The sequence below is a fragment of the Hyla sarda genome, chromosome 1, assembly GCF_029499605.1.
Source record: "Hyla sarda isolate aHylSar1 chromosome 1, aHylSar1.hap1, whole genome shotgun sequence".
Taxonomy (NCBI): Eukaryota; Metazoa; Chordata; class Amphibia; order Anura; family Hylidae; genus Hyla; species Hyla sarda.
The window spans coordinates 343,642,783-343,662,853 of record NC_079189.1 but is presented as its reverse complement, the minus strand read 5'-3'; the positions used below and the strand labels follow the sequence as shown (position 1 = coordinate 343,662,853).

Sequence of the window (20,071 nt, the reverse complement as noted above, 5' to 3'; positions counted from 1 at the left end):
CCTCTTAGCCTGCCCCAGGATCAACTGATGCCAGAAAGTTAAACATATTTGTAAATTACTTCTAGTTAAAAATCTTAACCCTTCCAGTACTGATCAGTTGCTGTATAGAGCTACAGAGGATGTTGTGTAGTTCTTTCCAGTCTGACCACAGTGCTCTCTGCTGACATCTCTGTCCATGCCAGGAACTGTCCAGTGTAGGAGAGGTTTTCTATGGGGATTTGCTATTTTGGACAGTTCCTGACATGGACAAAGGTGTCAGCAGAGAGCACTGTGGTCAGACAGAAAGAACTACACAACTTCCTGTGGAGCAATACGGCAGCTGATAAGTACTGGAAGGATTTAGATATTTTTAATAGAAGTAACTTACAAATCTGTTTAACTTTCTGGCAAGAGTTAATATAAAAAAAAATGTTTTTCACCGGAGTAGCCCTTTAACCTATAGGTAATTTTACGTGGGGAGCTTATCAGCTGACCTGTAGTGTATGGATCACTAATACATACCTCCCTCCAGTGTCACCCTTTTGCGGGCCAATCTTTTGACCCAAGTTCCCCTTTAGTCCTTAAAGAGTACCCGTCAGATCCAACAAAAAAACTTTTTTTTTTATATATATATCACTCAGAACCTAATCCTGACCATGTACATCTATTATTTTTATATGTTTAGCACCTTTTTTTTTATTACACTTTTAATTTAGCTCACTAGTCTAAATTCCTCTCAAAGGGAGGGGGCGTGGCCTCACTGTCTGGATCTCCGCCCCCTCCCTGAGTATGCTGTCTGCTCACATCTCCCCTAGCATTAGCAAAACTACAACTCCCAGCATGTCCTCACTGACAGTAGCGGGACACAAGCTGACAGTGGGAGGATTTTTCCTCCAGCTGTGACCCCTGCGCTCACAGCTGTCAATCAAGGAAGTGTGTCCATGACATAGGTGATGACGCATGGACACAGCAGGACTAGTATGTGTCCAAGCAGACAGGGGGTCAGTTGTTTGACTGGCTTTTTCAGTATGAAATACTGAACATTTTCTAATGAAAGCAATTGCAAAACCTATTGGTTATACATGCTTTACAACATATCAAAAGTTTTTGTATCTGACAGTGTTCATTTAAATAGGAATTGTCATTTTAAAAATGTTTAATAAAAAGATTGAAACAGGAATTGTTATTTCAGCAATCTTTGCATAAATCTGTAGTACAGTAATATAAGAACCTTTGTAAAGTATCTTTTTTCTGGTACGAGGCTCCCTCCCGCCAAACTGCCATCCACTCAGAAAAGCAGGGCAGAACGTTCTGCTGCCTGCAACATCCTCCAGCATGACCGGTTTGGCGTTGGGTCAGTAATTGTTTGGGGTGGCATTTCTTTGGGGGGCCACACAGCCCGTCCATGTGCTTGCCAGAGGTAGCCTGACTGCCATTATGTACCGAGAGGAGACCCTCAGACCCCTTGTGAGAACATATGCTGATGCGGTTGGCCCTGGGTTCCTCTTAATGCAAGACAATGCTAGACCTCATGTTGCTGGAGTGTGTTAGCAGTTCCTGTAAGAGGAAGGAATTGATGCTATGGACTGGCCCACCCATTCCCCAGACCTGAATCTGATTGAGCACATCTAGGACATCATGTCTTGCTCCATCCACCAACGCCACGTTGCACCACAGACTGTCCAGGAGTTGGTGAATGCTTTAGTCCAGGTCTGGGAGGACATCCCTCAGGAGACCATCCGCTACCTCATCAGGAGCATGCCCATGCATTATAGGGAGGTCATACGGGCACAAGGAGGCCACACACACTACTGAGCTTCATTTTGACTTGTTTTAAGGACATTACATAAAGTTCGATCAGCCTGTAGTGTGGTTTTTTCCACTTTGATTTTGAGTGTGACTCCATATCCAGACCTCCATGGGTTGATAAATTTGATTTCCATTGATCATTTTTGTGTGATTTTGTTGTCAGCAGATCTAGTATGTTTTATCTCAGTGTTCCCTTTATTTTTTTGAGCAGTGTATTATAGTTAGATTTTATCTGTGGAATGCTGCCTGGTTACAATACCAGCTATAACTCTGTTCATGAGCTAAGGGCAAAAGTACATATCCTATAGATCTACCTACTAAAAGTATGCTATGTAACTTTCTTCAAAAGGGAAGAGCACTATCTCATACGAGTTGAACCAGAAGCTCCTCCAAAAGGAAGTCACTCCTTTGTAGACAGCTTTTATGGGGTTCTTGGGGTTATGGGGCTCTTCAGTGCATACATGTGGAGGCATATTTACAAGTTGTTGGCACAAATTCAAATACATCTTTAATAATTTCAGACAGTGTGGGGGGAGATGGCAGCTGGAGCTTTGCCATAGCATGTAATCCCTATCAACAGGCCCAGTATTGCTTGTATACTGAAAGCAAGCCGTCTGTTAGGATCAGCTGACAGTCAGATACTGTAGATCAAAAAGATATGAATACCCATCTGTTTGTGTTGCAGGCATCTTCTAATCTAATCTTATGTGCTTGGGCCTTCTTAGTGTAACTTGGCTTAAACTTAATACATACTTAGTATTTTAGGCTCTTAAATAGTTTTTCCTTCATCATAAAAAATGTAGCTTGTGTTTGATGTCCATTCTATTTAAACATCTTCATTTTTACAGTACTTATCAGCTGCTGTATACTACAGAGGAAGTCTTTTCTCTTTGAAGTTCTTTTCTGTCTGACCACAGTGCTCTCTTCTGACACCTCTGTCCATGTCAGGAACTGTCCAGAGCAGGATAGGTTTTCCATGAGGATTTGTTCCTGCTCTGTACAGTTCCTGACATGGACCATAATGTCAGTAGAGAGTACTGTGGTCAGACAGACAAGAAATTCAACAGAACTTCCTCTGTAGTATACAGCAGCTGATAAGTACTGGAAGGATTAAGATTGTTAAATAGAAGTAGTTTACAATTTTTTCCACCGGAGTACCATTTTAAAGACCACTTTTCCATGCAATTTTAGGTAGCTGCCTTAAAGAGGTTCAACCTATATATTTTCTCTATAATCTTACAGAAAATGGGTTTCTTTATATAGTTAAATTGAGTATGAGAATCAAAATGACCTGCTTGATGATACTTCTACTCAGCCGGTGACACTGCTGAAGCGTCGCATAGTGCCATATCCATACTGCTGTGTCCCAGCTTGACTGAAATCCTTTCTCATTATGTAGCTCCTCCAATAGTTGTGAATGTGTGGTTGCTTTGTACTTGGTGGGCATACAGAGAGCAGCAATGTATTAACTGCCCAGTTTCATTGAAAGTGCCCTGTCCATGACCAGGAAGTGTGCTTTTCTGGACTGTGCATGCCCGGGAGGTACAAGACAACACATCACCAATGTCACGATTCGGCTAGCTGGTTGTGGATCCTCTGTGTCAGCGAGGGATAGGAGTGGACCGTGCCGGTGGACCGGTTCTAAGATGCTACTGGTATTCACCAGAGCCCGCCGCAAAGCGGGATGGTCTTGCTGCGGCGGTAGCAACCAGGTCGTATCCACTGGCAACGGCTCAACCTCGCTGACTGCTGAGAAGGCGTGGGACAGAAGGACTAGGCAGAGGCAAGGTCAGACGTAGCAGAAGGTCGGGGCAGGCGGCAAGGTTCGTAGTCAAAAGGATAGCAGGAGATCTGGAAACACAGGCTTTGGACAAACACTAAAAGCTTTGACTGGCACAAGGCAACAAGATCCGGCAAGGAAGTGCAGGGGAAGTGAGGTCATATAGCCAGGGAGCAGGTGGAAGCTAATTAGGCTAATTGGGCCAGGCACCAATCATTGGTGCACTGGCCCTTTAAGTCTCAGAGAGCTGGCGCGCGCGCGCCCTAGAGAGCGTAGCCGCGCGCGCCAGCACATGACAGCCGGGGACCGGGACGGGTAAGTGACTTGGGATGCGATTCGCGAGCGGGCGCGTCCCGCTATGCGAATCGCATCCCCGCCGGCAATGTCAGTGCAGCGCTCCCGGTCAGGAGTGATTGTAGGGTTTCCTCAAAGGCAGGCAGTACAGCAGGAGTGGGAATGGGGAGGGAGGGCAGAGGGTGAAGCTTGGCACGGGGCAGGGTGTCACCAGGACGGGGGTTATGAGGAGGCATGGCACAGTCCCGATAGGCCTTGGGGAGACCAGGCACAGGAGGAGACACTGAGGCCCGACAGACGGAACTGGGAGCAGAGGAGAGACATTTCTTGTGGCAAGCAGAGCCCCAATTCTTGATCTCCCCGGTGGTCCAGTCAAGGATGGGAGAATGAAGCTGGAGCCATGGCAGACCGAGGAGGACTTCAGAGGTGCAATTGGGAAGGACGAAAAATTCAATCTTTTTGTGATGGGGTCCAATGCACATTAAGAGGGGTTTTGTGCGGTAACGCACGGTGCAATCCAATTTAACTCCGTTGACCGCGGAAATGTAGAGCGGCTTGACGAGACGGGTCACCGGGATGCAGAACTTATTCACCAAAGAATCCAGAATAAAATTCCCAGAGGCACCAGAGTCCAAGCAGGCCACGGCTGAGAGGGAGGAGTTGGCAGAAGGAGAAATCCGCACGGGCACCATGAGACGTGGAGAAGCAGACTTCGTACCAAGAGACGCCACACCCACGTGAGCTGGGTGCGTGCGTGCGTTTCCTAGACGTGGAGGACGAATAGGGCAATCCACCAAGAAATGTTCGGTACTGGCACAGTACAGACAAAGATTTTCTTCCCTATGGCGAGTCCTCTCTTCCTGGGTCAGGCGAGACCGATCCACTTGCATGGCCTCCTCGGCGGGAGGCACAGGCGTAGATTGCAGAGGATACTGTGGGAGAGGTGCCCAGAGATCTAGGTCTTTTTCCTGGCGGAGCTCCTGGTGTCTCTCAGAAAAACGCATGTCAATGCGGGTGGCCAAATGGATAAGTTCTTGCAGGTTGGCAGGAATCTCTCGTGCGGCCAGCACATCCTTGATGCTACTGGATAGGCCTTTTTTAAAGGTCGCTTAGAGAGCCTCGTTATTCCAAGATAATTCGGAAGCGAGAGTACGAAATTGGATGGCGTACTCGCCCACTGAAGAATTACCCTGGACCAGGTTCAGCAGGGCAGTCTCGGCAGAAGAAGCTCGGGCTGGTTCCTCGAAGACACTACGGACTTCAGCGAAGAAGGACTGGACTGTGGCTGTGGCAGGATCATTGCGGTCCCAGAGCGGTGTGGCCCAAGACAAGGCCTTTCCAGATAGAAGACTCACTACGAACGCCACCTTAGACCGTTCTGAAGGAAATTGGTCCGACAACATCTCCATATGCAGGGAACATTGAGACAAGAAGCCACGGCAGAGTCTAGAGTCCCCATCAAATTTGTCCGGCAGGGACAAGTGGAGGCTAGGAGCGGCCACTCGCTGCGGAGGAGGTGCAGGAGCTGGCGGAGGAGATAGTTACATAGTTACATGGTTGCTGCTGTAGCAGTGGCAGAAGTTGCTGTAACGTGGTGGTCAGCTGCGACAGCTGCTGTCCTTGTTGGGCAATTTGCTGCGATTGCTGGGCGACCACCGTGGTGAGGTCGGCGACAACTGGCAGCGGGACCTCAGCGGGATCCATGGCCGGATCTACTGTCACGATTCGGCTAGCTGGTTGTGGATCCTCTGTGTCAGCGAGGGATAGGAGTGGACCGTGCTGGTGGACCGGTTCTAAGATGCTACTGGTATTCACCAGAGCCCGCCGCAAAGCGGGATGGTCTTGCTGCGGCGGTAGCAACCAGGTCGTATCCACTGGCAACGGCTCAACCTCGCTGACTGCTGAGAAGGCGTGGGACAGAAGGACTAGGCAGAGGCAAGGTCAGACGTAGCAGAAGGTCGGGGCAGGCGGCAAGGTTCGTAGTCAAAAGGATAGCAGGAGATCTGGAAACACAGGCTTTGGACAACACTAAAAGCTTTGACTGGCACAAGGCAACAAGATCCGGCAAGGAAGTGCAGGGGAAGTGAGGTCATATAGCCAGGGAGCAGGTGGAAGCTAATTAGGCTAATTGGGCCAGGCACCAATCATTGGTGCACTGGCCCTTTAAGTCTCAGAGAGCTGGCGCGCGCGCGCCCTAGAGAGCGTAGCCGCGCGCGCCAGCACATGACAGCCGGGGACCGGGACGGGTAAGTGACTTGGGATGCGATTCGCGAGCGGGCGCGTCCCGCTATGCGAATCGCATCCCCGCCGGCAATGTCAGTGCAGCGCTCCCGGTCAGGAGTGATTGTAGGGTTTCCTCAAAGGCAGGCAGTACAGCAGGAGTGGGAATGGGGAGGGAGGGCAGAGGGTGAAGCTTGGCACGGGGCAGGGTGTCACCAGGACGGGGGTTATGAGGAGGCATGGCACAGTCCCGATAGGCCTTGGGGAGACCAGGCACAGGAGGAGACACTGAGGCCCGACAGACGGAACTGGGAGCAGAGGAGAGACATTTCTTGTGGCAAGCAGAGCCCCAATTCTTGATCTCCCCGGTGGTCCAGTCAAGGATGGGAGAATGAAGCTGGAGCCATGGCAGACCGAGGAGGACTTCAGAGGTGCAATTGGGAAGGACGAAAAATTCAATCTTTTTGTGATGGGGTCCAATGCACATTAAGAGGGGTTTTGTGCGGTAACGCACGGTGCAATCCAATTTAACTCCGTTGACCGCGGAAATGTAGAGCGGCTTGACGAGACGGGTCACCGGGATGCAGAACTTATTCACCAAAGAATCCAGAATAAAATTCCCAGAGGCACCAGAGTCCAAGCAGGCCACGGCTGAGAGGGAGGAGTTGGCAGAAGGAGAAATCCGCACGGGCACCGTGAGACGTGGAGAAGCAGACTTCGTACCAAGAGACGCCACACCCACGTGAGCTGGGTGCGTGCGTGCGTTTCCTAGACGTGGAGGACGAATAGGGCAATCCACCAAGAAATGTTCGGTACTGGCACAGTACAGACAAAGATTTTCTTCCCTATGGCGAGTCCTCTCTTCCTGGGTCAGGCGAGACGATCCACTTGCATGGCCTCCTCGGCGGGAGGCACAGGCGTAGATTGCAGAGGATACTGTGGGAGAGGTGCCCAGAGATCTAGGTCTTTTTCCTGGCGGAGCTCCTGGTGTCTCTCAGAAAAACGCATGTCAATGCGGGTGGCCAAATGGATAAGTTCTTGCAGGTTGGCAGGAATCTCTCGTGCGGCCAGCACATCCTTGATGTTACTGGATAGGCCTTTTTTAAAGGTCGCTTAGAGAGCCTCGTTATTCCAAGATAATTCGGAAGCGAGAGTACGAAATTGGATGGCGTACTCGCCCACTGAAGAATTACCCTGGACCAGGTTCAGCAGGGCAGTCTCGGCAGAAGAAGCTCGGGCTGGTTCCTCGAAGACACTACGGACTTCAGCGAAGAAGGACTGGACTGTGGCTGTGGCAGGATCATTGCGGTCCCAGAGCGGTGTGGCCCAAGACAAGGCCTTTCCAGATAGAAGACTCACTACGAACGCCACCTTAGACCGTTCTGAAGGAAATTGGTCCGACAACATCTCCATATGCAGGGAACATTGAGACAAGAAGCCACGGCAGAGTCTAGAGTCCCCATCAAATTTGTCCGGCAGGGACAAGTGGAGGCTAGGAGCGGCCACTCGCTGCGGAGGAGGTGCAGGAGCTGGCGGAGGAGATAGTTACATAGTTACATGGTTGCTGCTGTAGCAGTGGCAGAAGTTGCTGTAACGTGGTGGTCAGCTGCGACAGCTGCTGTCCTTGTTGGGCAATTTGCTGCGATTGCTGGGCGACCACCGTGGTGAGGTCGGCGACAACTGGCAGCGGGACCTCAGCGGGATCCATGGCCGGATCTACTGTCACGATTCGGCTAGCTGGTTGTGGATCCTCTGTGTCAGCGAGGGATAGGAGTGGACCGTGCCGGTGGACCGGTTCTAAGATGCTACTGGTATTCACCAGAGCCCACCGCAAAGCGGGATGGTCTTGCTGCGGCGGTAGCAACCAGGTCGTATCCACTGGCAACGGCTCAACCTCGCTGACTGCTGAGAAGGCGTGGGACAGAAGGACTAGGCAGAGGCAAGGTCAGACATAGCAGAAGGTCGGGGCAGGCGGCAAGGTTCGTAGTCAAAAGGATAGCAGGAGATCTGGAAACACAGGCTTTGGACAACACTAAACGCTTTCACTGGCACAAGGCAACAAGATCCGGCAAGGAAGTGCAGGGGAAGTGAGGTCATATAGCCAGGGAGCAGGTGGAAGCTAATTAGGCTAATTGGGCCAGGCACCAATCATTGGTGCACTGGCCCTTTAAGTCTCAGAGAGCTGGCGCGCGCACGCCCTAGAGAGCGGAGCCGCGCGCGTCAGCACATGACAGCCGGGGACCGGGACGGGTAAGTGACTTGGGATGCGATTCGCGAGCGGGCGCGTCCCGCTATGCGAATCGCATCCCCGCCGGCAATGTCAGTGCAGCGCTCCCGGTCAGCGGGTCTGACCGGGGCGCTGCAGAGAGAGAGACGCCGTGAGTGCTCGGCGTAACAACCAAGTAGTGGAAGTGGCTGTTAGTGATGGAAAGGGAGGAGAAGAATGTTAGTCAAGATTGGAGGGGTAACTGCTTGACTGTTTGACTTTTCAGCATCTGTCACATTAAAGGTAATTTTATATAGATTGCTAAAAAGGACAATTGATTCAGGGGTATTTTTATAAAGCTATTCCCCACAGTATAACACTATAATGTGCGTCATGTTCATAATGGGATGTGAGTTACACTGTGATTAATGGCATATGATATAGAGTTATCTGACTTATGACATAACAGCGAAGGCAGGTAACTCATGATATGGTGAGGTGCTTATAGAATGGATTTCTTGACTGGTTATTCTTTAACTTGGGATGACCTCTGTAGCACATACTATATCTGCACAGTGCAGGTTACAGGTATGTGAAGTAAGATGTAAAAGGCAAGTAATGTTCAGGTTTGTTTTATGTCAGTAGTTGCATATTTACTGTAATTATAAACATGCTACAATTGCATTTTTTGTAAAATACTAAACTTTTTAATAATAGCTGACTTTAATGACTAACTACATAGATAAAATTCATAACCATATCTCCCTGACTACCCCATGAACATAATTGATGAGATTAACCAAGGGGACATCTTTGGGAACACACTACCAATCACCTCTGTGCTCTCTTTTTGCCTCCCATTGTAAAAAATCTTCCTACATATGCATCTGATGGAAATATCTAATGAATTCCGTTATATATAATCTTACACATCCATACATCACCCATAGAGTCCCATTACAGATAAATGCATGGCATGTCATGTGTGCTGTATGGCTTTGTAAGGAATTTGTACTGTATGGCTTTGTAAGGAAAAGTGTCGTACACTTTGAAAATAATAGGTATGCCAAGACATACTAGCCTGGTGGTAGCCTTTATGCACATTAATACAAATTTTTACCTGGGGTGCCCAAACTTTTGATCCCCACTGTATGTTAATACATTCAGTTGGTATCTCACTTGACAGGCCCAACACTGCAGAAACCATGACAGTTGTGTGAACTGAGCCTAGTGGCATGGGCTTATTTTCTTCATTCATCAGTATAAAATAAACTCATATTTCTTCCTTGTTTTCTTTCATTCCTTTTTTCCAATAGGGCTATATGTAAGGGAAAACACGCTGATGTAATGAAGGGTAAGGATTGTTCTGTTTACAGTTATTAGCTTTGATTCTTCCAATTGTATAGAAAATCTCCACTCAGTTGTATCCTGTTTTCCCATTTAGTCAGGACTGCTCCAAATGTAAGGTAACCAAGAAGGAGTAGGTGGTAAACCACTAGAGATGACCGTGCAGAGGAATAGTGCAGTAAGAAATGACACATGAGTCATTTGGAAGTGTTGCCTGTGTGTCAAATTTGTAACATGGATTTGGTAAAATGTAGTCAACTGTACCCAATATGTGGGAGTCGCTGGCAAAGGTAAGGGTGCGTTCACACGGCCGTTTGCCCCCGTTCCGTTAAAAAAAAAACGGATTTAAAAAAATGGATGCAAGCGGCTGAGCAAACGGGTATCCGGTTTGAACCGTTTTTAATCCGTTTATTTATTTATTATTATTTTTTTGAATGAAAAAATCAGCCACCTACCAACTCCTGCAGCCAGTACTAGTACTACTCCCATCATGGAACAGACTTGTTTCAATGGTGGGAGTAGTAGTTCCTGGCTGCAGGAGTCTGCCGGTGGCTGGGGAGGCTACATTAGTGTTTGTACTACTACCCCTATCATGGAACAGACTCTGTTCCATGATGGGGGTAGTAGTAGAGGGGCTAAGGGGTTGATCGCATCGGGTCTCACTTCGGAGACCCGATCCGATGTTATTAAGCAGGGGAGCAGGCGGCATGGTCCGCAACCCTGCGATCACCGATGTTCTGTATTTTTTTAATTCCCCGCAGGGAGCTCTGAATGGCTGAGGAGCCAATCAGGGCTCCCTGCAGGGATTTTTAAAATGGACAATGTATATTAAAAGCGCTGTGGGGGGGGGGGGCAAGATATATAGCGCTATATATCTAGCCCCCCAGCGCATTTATAACGATATAACCCCCGCCAGCGCAAAAATATATACCCCCGCAGTATATATATGTGTGACCCCCCGCCAGCGCATTTATAATGTAACCCCCGCCTGCGCCTTTATAATTATATACCCCCCGCCAGCGCAATTATCAATATATACCCCGCGCCAGCGCATTTATGTGACCCCCCGCTGGCGCATATGTCATTACTGCAGCGCAATGTATGAATAGTATTTTACTAGCAGAGCATCGCACCAGCCGCGGCCGGCGCGATGCTGCTGATAGAATACTATTCATGCATCGGGGGCATATGCCCCATTCATGCATCAGGGGCATATTATATAGAAGTGCTGTGGGGGCCAGATAATACTATATATCTGGCCCCCACAGCACTTCTATATAATATGCCTCTGCAGCGCGATGTATGAATAGTATTCTATCAACAGCATCGTGCCGGCAGCAGCTGGTGCGATGCTCTGCTAGTAAAATACTATTCATACATCGCGCTGCAGTAATGACATACAGTAACCCCCCGACCTATGATGGCCCCGACATATGATAAAATCGACATACGATGGCCTCTCAGAGGCCATCGCATGTCGATGTAAGCATGGACATATGATGCTTTTATATGTCGGGGCCATCGCATTAACTGCTATCCGACAGCGCAAAATGCTTAAGCTGCTGTCGGATAGCAGTTTAAGCATCCCAGACAGGTTCGCTTACCTATTCCCGCTGCTCCGGGTCCACTTCGCGATCCTCCGGTGTCTTGCGCATCTTCTCCAGGGTCCGGGCCTTGCTTTCCGGCGTCGTTATTACGTCACTACGCACGCCGCACCGGCGTAGCAGCGTTATAACGTCACCAGAAAGCGAGGCCCGGACCCTGCAGAAGATGCGCAAGACACCGGAGGATCGCGAAGAAGACACCGGAGCAGCGGGACAGCATCGGGAGCCCCTGGGACAGCATCGGGAGCGGTGAGGACCTGGTCCGGAGCGACGGGGACAGGCGAGTACAGCTTCCTATACTTTACATTGCACGGATCCCTCAACATACGATGGATTCGACAAACGATGGGTCGTTTGGAACGAATTACCATCGTATGTTTAGGGACCACTGTATGCGCCAGCGGGGGGGTCACATAAATGCGCTGGTGGGGGGTATATATTGATAATTGCGCTGGCGGGGGGTATATAATTATAAAGGCGCAGGGGAGGTTACATTATAAATGCGCTGGCGAGGGGTCACACATATATATACTCCGGGGGTATATATTTTTGCGCTGGCGGGGGTTATATCTTTATGTGGGGGGCTAGATATATAGCGCTATATATCTTGCCCCCCACAGCGCTTTTAATATACATTGTCCATTTTAAAAATCCCTGCACGGAGCCCTGATTGGCTCCTCAGTAAGGGCCATTCAGAGCTCCCCGCTGGGAATTTAAAAATGAAAGTAAAATACATCGGTGATCGCAGGGTTGCGGACCATGCCGCCTGCTCCCCTGCTTAATAACTCCTGATCGGATCGGGTCTCAGAAGTGAGACCTGGTGCGATCAATCCCTCAGCCCTTGTACTACTGCCCCCAACATGGAACAGAGTCTGATCCATGATGGGGGTTGTAGTACAAACACTAATGTAGTCCCCCCTCAGCCACCGGCAGACTCCAGCAGCTGGGGAATTACTACTCCCATCATGGAACAGACTTGTAGGCGTCTGCTGATGTCACCTCTTCTGAGCATGCTCAGATGTAATTACTGATATTTTAAACCTGGGTGCAAACGGATGACATTAAAGGTTCATCCGTTTGCCATAGACTTCAATGTTAAAATTATGATGTCCGTGTTTTCTTCCGTTTTTTTCACGGAAGAAAAATTACTGCATGTGCCGTTTTTTTCTTCCATGAAAAAAACCGAAATGAGTCCAAACAGGTGCAGACGGATGTAAACTGATTGTAAAAAAATCCCATTGACATGAATGGGATTTTTTTTAAACTGTTTTTAATCCGTTTACAATATGCAAAAACGGAGCTGAAACAGGGAAAAAAACGGGGGCAAACGGCCATGTGAACGCACCCTAAGTAACAATGTAGTCCATTGAGCACACAGTTCAGGAGCACACTTAAAATGTAATCTCCCTATTTGCTTTGCACTTACTGTACTTCCACAAGTACCTATAGGTAAAGTAAGGGATAAGTAGTTGGAAAATAGTTCTTCACATAACTTACAGGCAATAAGTTGGCTATTAGCTTCCCTAATGCATTGTTGTGCTGTTGCTAATAGATTTCATTGATATAAATGTTTTAATGTACATTAATATAATACACTTACTTTTTTCCCAGAAAAATGAAGTTTCCCAGTAACTAGGTGGACACTTATTTGTATTCTGTCATCCTGTACCAACACAGTTCACTTTGTGTGATCTCAAGGATATAGCACACCTATAAAAGCCATGTCTATAGGACTAAAGCAAGTATTTAACAAAGACAAGACTTTCAGGCCTAAAAGAAAATTTGATCCTGGCACACAGAGGTTTGAGTTACATAAACGGGCACAAGCTTCTTTAAGTTCTGGAGTTGACTTGAAAGCCACAGTTCAACTTCCCAGTGGGGAAGACCTGAATGACTGGGTGGCTGTTCACGTGGTTGACTTTTTCAATAGGATTAACCTCATCTATGGTACCATATGTGACTTTTGCACTGAAAGGACATGTCCTGTTATGTCTGGAGGTCCAAAATACGAGTATAGATGGCAAGATGACATGAAATACAAGAAGCCCACTGCCTTACCAGCACCTCAGTATATGAACCTTCTCATGGATTGGATTGAAGTACAAATCAACAATGAAGATATATTCCCTACAAGTGTAGGTAAGTCAAAACATTATCTTGAGTTGTTGTTTACTAAGATTCTTTCAAGGGACAAATAAATGTAAATCTATTACATTTATTTTGACGTGTTATACTTCTCACCATTGTTTATTAGGTGAAAAAATGGTTTATTAGGTCTTTACAACTAAAATCTGAGCATGAATTTGTGTTCTGTGCAATTGATAGACTTCTGAGGGCTATTTGAACATAAATCATGTAAATAATTTTTTGTTCTTGTTTTTATATCAATATTTTATATTCAATTCAGAATTTTTATGGCTTTTCACTAAACAATCTTTTGTTTATAAATATGGTTGTTTTGAATTACATAAGGACCAACATTGTCCTACATAATGCTTATCAGGTTGGTGATGTCTACTATTCAGTAAAGCTGCCCACATGTATAGGGCCTCCTTATTGTGGCTCATTTCAGAAAACTGAAGCATTTTGGATTTCATTATGCTCCATACGTTATTTTTACACCAGGAGATGTTGTCATAGCATCCAGTATAAGTTATAAAGGATTTCTTGGCTAATGTGATTGATGGCCTATCCTCAGGTAAATTTTATAGTGAACGGGGCCAGATGGGGCCAACGGGGGCAGTTTACTTTATTCACTGCATATTGAGCAGGCCTGGTTACTGCAGCTCAGCTCCTGTTCAACTGCTTTTGGAACCTGTTTACTGCAGGATAGGGGATACGTTTTAGATGGCGGAGGGTCTGATGGCGTTTTAGATGGCGGAGGGCCCAGCTCTCCCCTGGAGTGCCACGTCACGACCCCCACTCGCTTTGGGCCGGGTTCGTGATGCGCTGCTCCAGGGGAGAGCCAGGGTCCATACAGGAGATCGCAGGGGCTCATCGCTCTGAATATATCCCCGACCCTGCAGATAGAGGATACATTTTTTTCATGAGACTACTCCTTTAAGCCCTTTTGACATGGGGAAATGGTTAGCCTTTGTAGCATCTTCCCATGTAAGGAGGAGATGTACTGCTGACAATATTGTAAGTGAACAGATTGTTTGTATAATAATGGATCGTGTAAGAATTCTTTTAATGAGCTCTGATCGACTCAATTGGCTGGTCATCCGCTGCGCTGGTGTAAAAGGAACCTACCGTAAGTTGAATGTATAGAGTTCTATAGACTTCACTATAGTAAAAGTAATGGGTTATCCTGATGATAGTGTCACATTTCTCCTCTGGGGACTGAGAAGGAGCTTTTGGTGAGATTATTCCCCAGACAGTGCAGACCTAGGGTTGGGAAGGGGGGTTTAATTGGTGAAGCATGACTGCACAGCTAAAGAAGAATCCCACTAAACAAGTTACACAGGGTCATCCTACACAATAAGCATTTGTTTTCCTCTTACTTTTCTGTCACATCTGTATCTCTAAAGCTAACATAAAGGCATACATTGGTTAAGTGAAAACAACAAAACAAGAAAAGATGCCTAACTGAACATATGGACAAGAGCAGTAAATCCAGGAAGACTGCAATTGTTTATAGGATTTAGACGTGTATTGAGCTGATGACAAATGCAAACGTTTCCAGGGTCATTTCAGAGCAGCTTGCTTTACTTGTGCTCCTTAAAGTGCTTACATTCTTCCTTTATAGCTTTTGGGTACGATCACACATACAGGATCCTGTGCAGATTTGATGCGCAGGATTTGTAACTGCCGATTAGAAGCTGTGCTCAGTCATTTAGTTTACATAAAAATCTGCAGCAAAAAATCCTGTGCAGCAAATCTGCATACGTGTGAACGTACCCTTAGGGTCTATTCACATGTACAGTATTCTGTGCAAGATTTTCTGCTGCAGATTTCAATGTAAACTGAATGACTGAACACAGCTTGAAATCCTGCGCATCAAATCTGCGCAGAATACTGTACGTGTGAATAGACCCTTAAGAGGAGTTTCATTATTTAATATTTCCAGGGCTTAGTTCACACTCATTTTATATGCCTTCTAGATGGATCTTAGTAGAAGCATAAACGTTGAAACCTTTTTTTTCTGCTCTAGATGTTCAGTCACCTTTCTGAAGGAAGATTTGTCATGAATTTATACAGTTATGAAAACTCATAATAACTTTCATACACACCATGTTTTCCACTTTTGTGTTGCAACATCTGCAACAATTCTGGTGCATTGTGCTAAGTAAAAACTCTTTCAATGTATTTTGATTATTGCTTTTCACATGTATTTCAGTCCTTTAAAAAAAAACAAAAAACAGGGAATTCCATTTTTTCCACACTGCACGTTAAAACATGTAAAGAAGCCCTGATAGAGTTACTGTTTCACCTCCACCTTACTGTGCAAGATTCCGAGATAGCATTTAAATCTGTATACAATGGGGACATTACTTTCCTGTGTACTGTACTTTTTCCCCACTTATTAATATTTTACTTTGAACCTATAAATATTAGGATTATTGAATAAATCTGCAGTAGAGATATTTACCCTAAATGATAAGAGGTGCGATATCCTGCCTATGTGAGTACAATTTATGTCATCATGCAGTTTTGGGTGATGTCCATCTTGAAGTTGTTGGAAAGTTGGCACTGACACTTGCTTTAATAAGACTCAGTGGATCTCTGCAGTTAAATACAGCACCTTGACCTCATGGGAACTCAACCTGAGACACGGTGGTGCTCTACCTTTAAGAACAAAGTCCAACAATCTCTAATCTCAAAAAAAGAAAATAACAGGTGGCACTCACGGTACAGTAGTCAGGTTCTACGTTTCTTTATTAATCCAGGTGCATTAAAACAACATCCAGCGGGGCACCAAACTCATAGCATGCTGTAAGTCCATGCTGGATGTTGTTTTAATGCATCTTGATTGATAAAGAAACAAAGAACCCGACTACTGTGTTATATTAGTCTGACGAAATTTCTCTCTGGCGTGGTAGGAAAACTGATGCCAGAACTGATCGCATTGTTATCAATTGGATCGTTCGAGCATCCAGCATGTGAGTGGGGATGCAGAGAACTGGTCCAGATGCCGGATAGGAGAAAATGTCTTTGACAATCAATGCTTTTTTGCATCAGCTGGGGTCAGTTTTTGCACAAAGGCTGATCCCCACAGAACTGATATATGTGAACCCAGCCTTTAGCCTTTTGTAAGACGATTGCATAGTTGGGATGTACACAATTATCATTTGGAGCTATTGTTAAGCATTGAACCAGATGGTCAACCCGGGCTACTAATTACTCATCTGCTCTAGCCAAGCCTATAAAGCAAATGTTATGGCCTAATTCCCATGGTTCACTGGGTCTTAGCAGATGTTGTTCAGATCAATTAACAGCTGATACAATATAAATTATGGAATCAAATCATTTTGTAAAAATTGAGAATTTCTGTGTATCTCAATAAATTTCAGTGACTTGTCAGCTGCTGTAAAGATCCAAGTCACATTTCATGTTTCATTGAAAACCACAGATTCTCAGTTCAAGTGAATGGAGGTTTGCTGCAGTTTCCAGAACAGCCATTGACTTAAAGGGGAACTCCGGTGGAAACAAGTAGAAAACAAATGTTTTCCAATCAACAGGTGGCAGAAAGTTAAACAGATTTGTAAATTCTATTAAAAAATCTTGATCCGTCCAGTAGTTATTATCCTTTTCATCCTAACCACAGTGCTCTCTGCTGACACCACTGTCCGTGTCAGGAACTGTCCTGATTAGAAGCAAATCCCCAGAGAGCATTGTGGTCAGATTGAAAAGAACTTCACAAATTTCTCTGTAGTACATCTGTAACATACAGCAGCTGATAAGTACTGGAAGGATTAAGATTTTTATATAGAAGTAGTTTACAAATCTGTTTAACTTTCTGGCACCAGTGGATTTGAAAACTTTTTTTTTCCACCAGAGTTCCTTTTTAAAGCAAAATTTTTGGCCTGAAAAGAAATGCCATAATAAAGTGTTCCTTTTTGGCAGGAATACTGAATTACCCTTTATAACAAGTAACCTTTATTTTGAACCTTTAAAAGGCCAGCTTTATATATTCAGCTGAGCAACACATCAAAACGAAAATGTACATTCTGTTTACAGATGCATTTATCAGGCTGTATAAAAATACTTTTATTAATGCAGTGAAATGTGTGTTCAAAAGTACACAAAAGTGCACCAATATAACTCACTACCTCCACTTATAGGTTTGCATCATTTTGTCTTAGGTCATAGCAGGGTATAATCTGTGTGAGGCTAAAGGTAAAGTGTACCTGTCGCTTAGAAAAACTTGTGGCATGTCATGACATGTCAAAAGTTTTGACTGGTGGGGTCCCAGTGCTGACATCCCCACTGATCAGAAGAACGAGCCAGAAGAAGTGTGCAGCATTTCCCCTAACATGTAAACGTTTTTCTAAGTGACAATGCCCATTTAAGTTGTATGAATTTACAGTTAAGGAGTTAACAAAAAACCCCAATGTGATAAACCAGACACTGTCTCTGCCTGTGACCTTATATCTACCCTTGGTGGAGCATCCCCAAAGGGGAACCCCAACAGATACGACCCCTAATTACACTGTAACATGTAAAATTTCCCTTACTTCTCCAGATGTGTTTCGCCCAAATGTATCTTAGGTGTCAAATATTATATCCAAGTACCTCTGGGCAGGACATACATAGGGTGCAAAAAAAAAAAAGGTTAGATGCTAGATAATTGTCATCCATAGGCTACTTTCACACTGCCGTTGGGCATGAGGCCCTTTTTTTTTTTGCCATTTAGGTCCATTATCGGTAAGGGGCACAACAGGCAACAACGGGTCCCGATGGATTCCATTAACTATAATGTGGTCCGTCAGACGCTATTGTTTTTGTAGCGGAAGAAAAAGACCTCACAAGCACTAATTTTTCTCCCGCAATTCTCCCCTCCTTTCTTGGCAGTGTAAAAAGGGGCCTTACATGCTGATTTCAGTGGGACCAGCCAACTATCTAAAGTGTGTGATGGTCTCCTGACCAGTTACAGGTTTCAGGGGAGATAAAGATAGGGCAGTGGGATATCTTGTGGAGATAAGCCACCTTTAGAGGTGTCTGACACACATGGCATGTATATGGGACAATTGGTCTGGACAGGTGTTGTCTGAACAAGGATTCGGCTGACAGCTGTCTAATATGTATGGCCATCTTAAAGGGGTTATCCAGGAAAAAAATGTTTTTATATATATCAACTGGCTCCAGAAAGTTAAACAGATTTGTAAATTACTTCTATTAAAAAATCTTAATCCTTTCAGTACTTATGAGCTGCTGAAGTTGAGTTTTTCTTTCTGTCTAAGTGCTCTCTGATGACACGTGTCTCGGGAACCGCCCAGTTTAGAAGCAAATCCCCATAGCAAACCTCTTCTACTCTGTGCAGTTCCCGAGACAAGCAGAGATGTCAGCAGAGAGCACTGTTGTTGCCAGACAGAAAACAACAACTCAACTTCAGCAGCTGATAATTATTAAAAGGATTAAGATTTTTTAATAGAAGTAATTTAGAAATTTGGTTAACTTTCTGGAGCCAGTTGATATATAAAAAATACCCCTTAAACAACATCATTGGGGCATTTGTCAATACAGTTTGAGATTTTCTAGTATTTTGGTTTTCAATAAATGATTCCCTAAAACATCTCATGATAATGTTGTTGAGAAAAAGACAACACAACACAGCTGGACCACAGGGTGGCATTTTTGCAATTTGTTTCTCCAACATATACCTTGGGCAAACTAACAAGTCGACCTTTAATTTTGGCTATGTAATTCAGGTATATGGGACCTAAACATATTGTGGGTGTAGAGACAATACCAGCAATTTCCAGATATGTATCTTGGTCTGAGAGAGCATTATGTGAAGTGTGATCAACATCTACAGTGACCCCCCGACTTATGATGGCCCCGACATATGATCATTTCAACATATGATGGCCTCTCAGAGCCCATGGTATGTTGAAGGCAGCCTCGACATATGATGCTGCTGTGTGTAGGGGCCATCATACAAACAGCTATCTGACAGCGCTGACAACTTCAGCAACTGACAGATAGTTGTATAATGTGCCCCGTGTGCCCCGTTCTGCCTCCTGTTACTCACATGCTGTCCTGCTAACTCATACAGGCTTCCACTGTGAGCTCCGTGTAAGCCCTGCCCCCCCAGTGCAGCCATAGCCAATAGCCTGCAGCATCTTGCTGCAGGCATCCAATGAGCTGCTGGCTGCCCTCCCCTTCCTTTCCTATAGAGCTGTAGTCGGCAGGATGGTAATGGAGGACATTCTGTCTCCCCTGAAGGTATTTAAAGAACTGTACAGTACTATATGCGATGTCACACATCACATACAATACATATACACACAATACAACCCATACATCAATGTTTCCCTATCAGTGTGCCTCCAGCTGTTGCAAAACTATAACTCCCAGCATGCCCAGACAGTCCATGGCTGTACATGCATGCTGGGAGTTGTAGTTGTGCAAGAGCTGGAGGCACCCTGGTTTGTTAAACACTCCCCATACACTCCACATACAATGGTCATCCCAGAACCAATTAGTTTCCCATAGAGATATGTATTCAACATACAATGGTTCCGAGGCCCCAGAACCAATTACCATTTTTACATAGACATATGTACTCAACATATGATGGTTTCAACATATGATGGTTCTCCTGGAACCAATTAATATCATATGTTGAGGGACCACTGTATTTGAACATCATAGCTATAATCTATGAGA

At 45.5% G+C, this 20,071-nt stretch overlaps 1 protein-coding gene across 5 annotated transcripts in view; it reads left to right on the top strand.

Moving 5' to 3' along the window:
* The window catches only part of MOB3B (MOB kinase activator 3B), a 208,847-nt gene that overhangs the window by 58,760 nt on the left and 130,016 nt on the right, over positions 1-20,071 (top strand). For 4 of the 5 annotated variants that reach the window (XM_056520891.1, XM_056520881.1, XM_056520901.1 and 1 more), the window contains exons 2-3: positions 9,605-9,642; positions 12,851-13,378. In XM_056520891.1, the coding sequence (XP_056376866.1) occupies positions 12,961-13,378 (418 nt within the window). In that variant the 5' untranslated portion in view covers positions 9,605-9,642; positions 12,851-12,960. The remainder of the gene's footprint in view (positions 1-9,604; positions 9,643-12,850; positions 13,379-20,071) is intronic. The other variant, XM_056520915.1, reaches the window with a different exon arrangement.